The 4,606-nt window shown below is 35.3% G+C and overlaps 1 protein-coding gene across 1 annotated transcript; it reads right to left on the bottom strand.

Annotated features, from left to right (window-relative positions):
• Positions 1–3,461: 3,461 nt before the first annotated feature.
• Positions 3,462–4,145, bottom strand: LOC124633807. The gene has a single exon (XM_047169154.1). It carries the CDS (start codon positions 4,096–4,098, stop codon positions 3,505–3,507), a length of 594 nt encoding a protein of 197 aa, XP_047025110.1. The 5' UTR covers positions 4,099–4,145; the 3' UTR covers positions 3,462–3,504.
• Between the last annotated feature and the right edge of the window lie 461 nt (positions 4,146–4,606).

Raw genomic sequence — 4,606 nt, 5'->3', positions numbered from 1 at the left:
CATTAAAATCTCTAGCCAAATCAACGCGCGAAGGTAAAAGAAAAACTATTTCAAAAACATTCCAAATCGAATTCCAATTTCAAAACGATTCGAAATTGACAGCTGTTTTATTTTTCTAATGAGATTTTTTTCTGGAGATTGATTGGCAGTATTATAACCTCATTACAGCATTTCGTATTTTTTTGCTTATTTTTCGTATAGAACATTTTTTCGAGTTTATTTAGAAGTTTTTGCTACGATATAATAGCTGTCATTGCAATACGCTTATTACCCAATGATTGACGTGTCCCTATTATGTGTGACGTCATTATCCGATGATTGTCACGGCGCACGCGCTGAACAATGAGACGCGGGTTCGAATCCCGTTTTGGGTATTTTTACCCGTTTTTAGGGAAACTCACTAATCCCCTTTGTTGTTCTTTTTGGTTATTAACAGATTACGGGATAAGTATAATTTGATAGATTTTTGACCGATAGGTATTGTTCTGTTCGACGAACCCTCTTATTGAGCCGAGAGTTATTTTTGTCTGCCCTTAACAATGTCTTTCTATAGAACACGTTAAATAAATGGATACTTAATAGGGCTTAGAAATTTTGAATTTTCAATATGACCTAAAAATAGTAACCTTAAAGTGCAAATTAACCATTTTAAGGTACGTAACACATTATAAAGTTAAAAGGCTGGACGATATCCAATCATAGATCTTACCTCGTGCATAAACTCGGAGTCATTCGATTAGTTAAATCGACTTTTAAATCGAGATTCAACCCTAAGCCTAGAATATTGGCCTGGGACCTAAATAAATGACTTTATTTAAAGGTGGTTTAATCTGAATTTATTATTTCACTCCGGTTAGGTTTCAATCGATAAAGAATCGAATGACAATCATTCGGATTGTGACTTTAAAGGTTGACTTCGATAACCTTATTAAACAATCTTTTATTGTTACTACAATGTATTGCATACAATTATGCAAGTCATCTTCATTAATTTATTGCCAGTTTAAAAATTGTAATAAATACATATGTACAATACATAACTTTACACTTTGAAATCTAATTCTTAACAAATAAATTACTTGTAACTCTCGTCTTTGGTACGGGCTGATACAAATCCAAATATATCAATAGAGCCATTTTGAAATCAGTTTTTTAAATCGCATTGAACTTTCTTACGGATTCTTTAACAGTTTTCGACACAATAGAAAATTAAAAAAAAATCGAATAATCTAGTAAGGAGATTAGCCACAGCCACATACATTTACTTTTAGTTCTAAGCACCTATAAAACTTAACCATTTCGTAATTACCACACATAGCCTTTTCCCAAAAACCCTAAATCTATAGGTATTACCTACATACACAAAACCTAGCAAAACGTGCATCTTCACTAACGATAGTTGATGGAACTTGCGACGAAGACGAATTAATGGCGCGGGAAGCTTCGAGAACACGGCGCGTGACGTCACGGCTAGGTAAAAACTTAATGGAGACTAGTGACGGACGCGAATTGAGATAACTGGTGCAGTTTAGTGCTTTCTAATGTACGTTAGATTTAGGTCGACGATAGAAAAATATATAAAACTGTAAGTACTGTGTGTATTTTTACCCGATTGCGCCAGAATGAGGGTTATGTTTAATTCACACTTTTACAGTAATTTCCTTTGTTATATGTACTGATTTTAAAATAGCTTTTACATGAGAAATTGCGCAAGAATTTTCGGTAACATGGCGTGTGACGTCACGGCTAGGTAAAAACTTAATGGAGACTAGTGACGGACGCGAATTGAGATAGCTAGTGCAGTTTAGTGCTTTCTAATGTACGTTAGATTTAGGTCGACGATAGAAGGATGTATAAGACTGTAAGTAAACTTGGTAGGTACTGGCCTTATCTCCATTATTATTATTGGGGTAGCAGCATATCGTCTTCTTCAATACTTTCCTTATCTGACGACATTTCAGTCATTGAAGTAACATTGTTGCCATATCTTTTGATGCAAGTGATGATTTCATAAAATATTGATCAAAATGAATTTAATAAAGGATATCAACATATTTATTTTTGTGACAAATTAAATGATTAGATATTTTTTTTTTGTATTTATAATTTTAGAAAGTTCCCAATATTTGCTGCCATCCGAGCGCGACTTTTAAGACTCTGCTTTGCAGTATAGATCTCTACTTAAAGCCAAAAGGAAGGAAATTTCAAGTTACAGGAGCCTACCAGATCTTTTCAGGCTTCCTTTACCTACCGGTACAAAATAACACCGAATTAAAACACAAGGAGTACGTGACGAAAATTCCAGAACCGTCAAGTCACAATAAAGAAACAACCCTGTCATATGGAAGGATCATATTTTGAAAATCTCGTTAATAATTTGTACGTTTTCACGCCAGCGTTTTGCCTCCCGGCGCGGCGTGACGGTTCCTGAATAATGGATCTACAGACAGTTGGATATATGGAATAAAGAAAGGTCAGCAGAGATGTTAAAATGCAGGTAGGTCAGGTGTCTTCTTCTAGGTCAAATATGTTCGGCGGCATGACCAAAACGATCAGTTACTAGTGAACTCGTCGATCAATGCGTTCAGTTTCTTTGACGATTTCTGGTGTTGCAAAAATGGACGGATTCTAAAGAAGATGTATGAGAGCGCAGCTACTAACGTTCCTCGTTCGAACACCCTTAATTTGGCGCGCAACTTTCTTAGAAGATTTTGCGTTATGACATCTCCGCTAGTCATTTGTTCTTCATGAGATGGACAGACAGTTGAATATTACATGTAGCTGAACCTTCGCACTGTCGGGTTACGTAACGTGTCATAACCCGGCAATTTGGTAGCACTGTAATACGGAGTGCGTTAAGGTATCTTTGGTACTTTTTTCTGCAACCGTGTTGAGGCTTTTATTAGATTCGAGTTTTCTAAGATGAAGAAGATTGGGATTATGTTTAATTTTAATTGGCGTGGTCAATCAGAGTATCATCTGTTTAAGTATGAATGAAGGGTATGAGAGTATGTATGAAGAGTTCAGTACCATAGAAAAATATCTACGAAGAAATACATCCTTGAATGTATCTTTTTGTCCCAAAAACCAAACATGCAATTACTCGTATCAACCGCAACTCACAGAAAAATGCTCAAAAAATCTTATTTTCCTTCCACAAAATGTAATAAATGTGAAAATCTCGTTTAAGTCAGTTTTGCTGAAACCTGTCCCCAGAGATGTGAAGCTCGACAGTTCCATACAACATTCTTTGTGCAACAACTTTCAAACGTTTTGTCCAATTGCATTTTGAAGAAATCATTTTTAAAATAGAAATGTGTAACGGCGGAGCAATGACACGACTGTTTCTTGGAGCAAAAACATGAAAAGTGAAACTATACTTTGTAGACAGCAGGTAAAACGAAATAGGTACTGTAAAATATCAGATAAGATAAATGATTATCATTTAGTAAAACAATTAATTAATATGCAAAAGTTTATTAGACACACAAATACAAATCAAAATCAATAACAAATATGTTTACAATATCGCTGTCCATACTTATTGAAAACCTCAGGTCTATCTTTAATAATTTGCTGTATTTCTTCTTCCGTGGCATGTCTGTCGTTAGTCATCAACCATTTCGAATGACCCCTCAAAGCACATCGCCAGAAGAACACAAACTTGTCACTAAGTCGTCTATATACATACACTTCATATCCTTCCATGTTTAGAATCATAGCAGATTTTGGGTCTAATATATACGTTTTTGCTTCTCCTTGTCCTAGTATCAGGCCTTTTATGTATCCTCTATCGGCTACTATCGCATCATCACCAATTGCTTGAGGTAATTCGGTTGTCTTATACTTCTGTCGATACTCCTCTATTTCTGCTTGTGTTGGTTTGTAGAAAGTCACATTTGGACACGTACATGTAGGTACTGGACCATCAAGTTTGTATAAATAGACTTTATGCCAAGTTCCTATAAGGAAATCGTTGGAGATACTCCCGTTGTTTGCAGCTATGCACTTTTCGTTAACCTCTGAGAGGGCGCACACTGTTGATATAACACAAATTATTGTAAGTAAGAAATACGTACTTCTACTTGTAAACTTCATCGTAAGACAAGTCTGGTCAGATATTGAAACAATATTGTCATTGCAGACGTATTTATGAGACTCTGAGAACAAAAAACTCAACACAATCATTAATTACTTTGATAAATTCAAGTGCAAAGAGCATGCCGATACCTTATCTCGAAAACCACTGCAGTTCAATGCTATCTTATGCATCTTACTTATTTTTATCCTTCTAAATTAGGTACGCTTATAACATATTCAGTACCTACTAATACGGTGTTTTTGGCAGGGAAATCTTTAAATATCTCTTTAGATGCGGTGAAAACTACTATCAGACTTATTCTAAGTAAAAGTCACTTGTCATAACTATATTGTCACTTGTCCTAAGGTGTAAAGTGTAAACCGAGTATCACCAGATTACGCATTTACCAGAACACGTTAAATGTGTGTTTCCCTTAAATTAAGTTTGTTCCCCTGAGGAAAGTTGTTATGCGTACCTTTTGCGTGTCTAAAATATTAAAGCCACGGAATATGTGGTTAGCATAGG

The sequence above is a fragment of the Helicoverpa zea genome, chromosome 10 (assembly GCF_022581195.2).
Source record: "Helicoverpa zea isolate HzStark_Cry1AcR chromosome 10, ilHelZeax1.1, whole genome shotgun sequence".
Lineage (NCBI taxonomy): Eukaryota > Metazoa > Arthropoda > Insecta > Lepidoptera > Noctuidae > Helicoverpa > Helicoverpa zea.
Note: the sequence above shows the minus strand (reverse complement) of the source record. Positions and strands in the feature narration are given on the sequence as shown.

What these genes read in the sequence shown, in the direction of transcription:
- LOC124633807 (XM_047169154.1), bottom strand. Translation starts at nt 4,098, where the DNA reads ATGAAGTTTACAAGTAGAAGTACGTATTTCTTACTTACAATAATTTGT.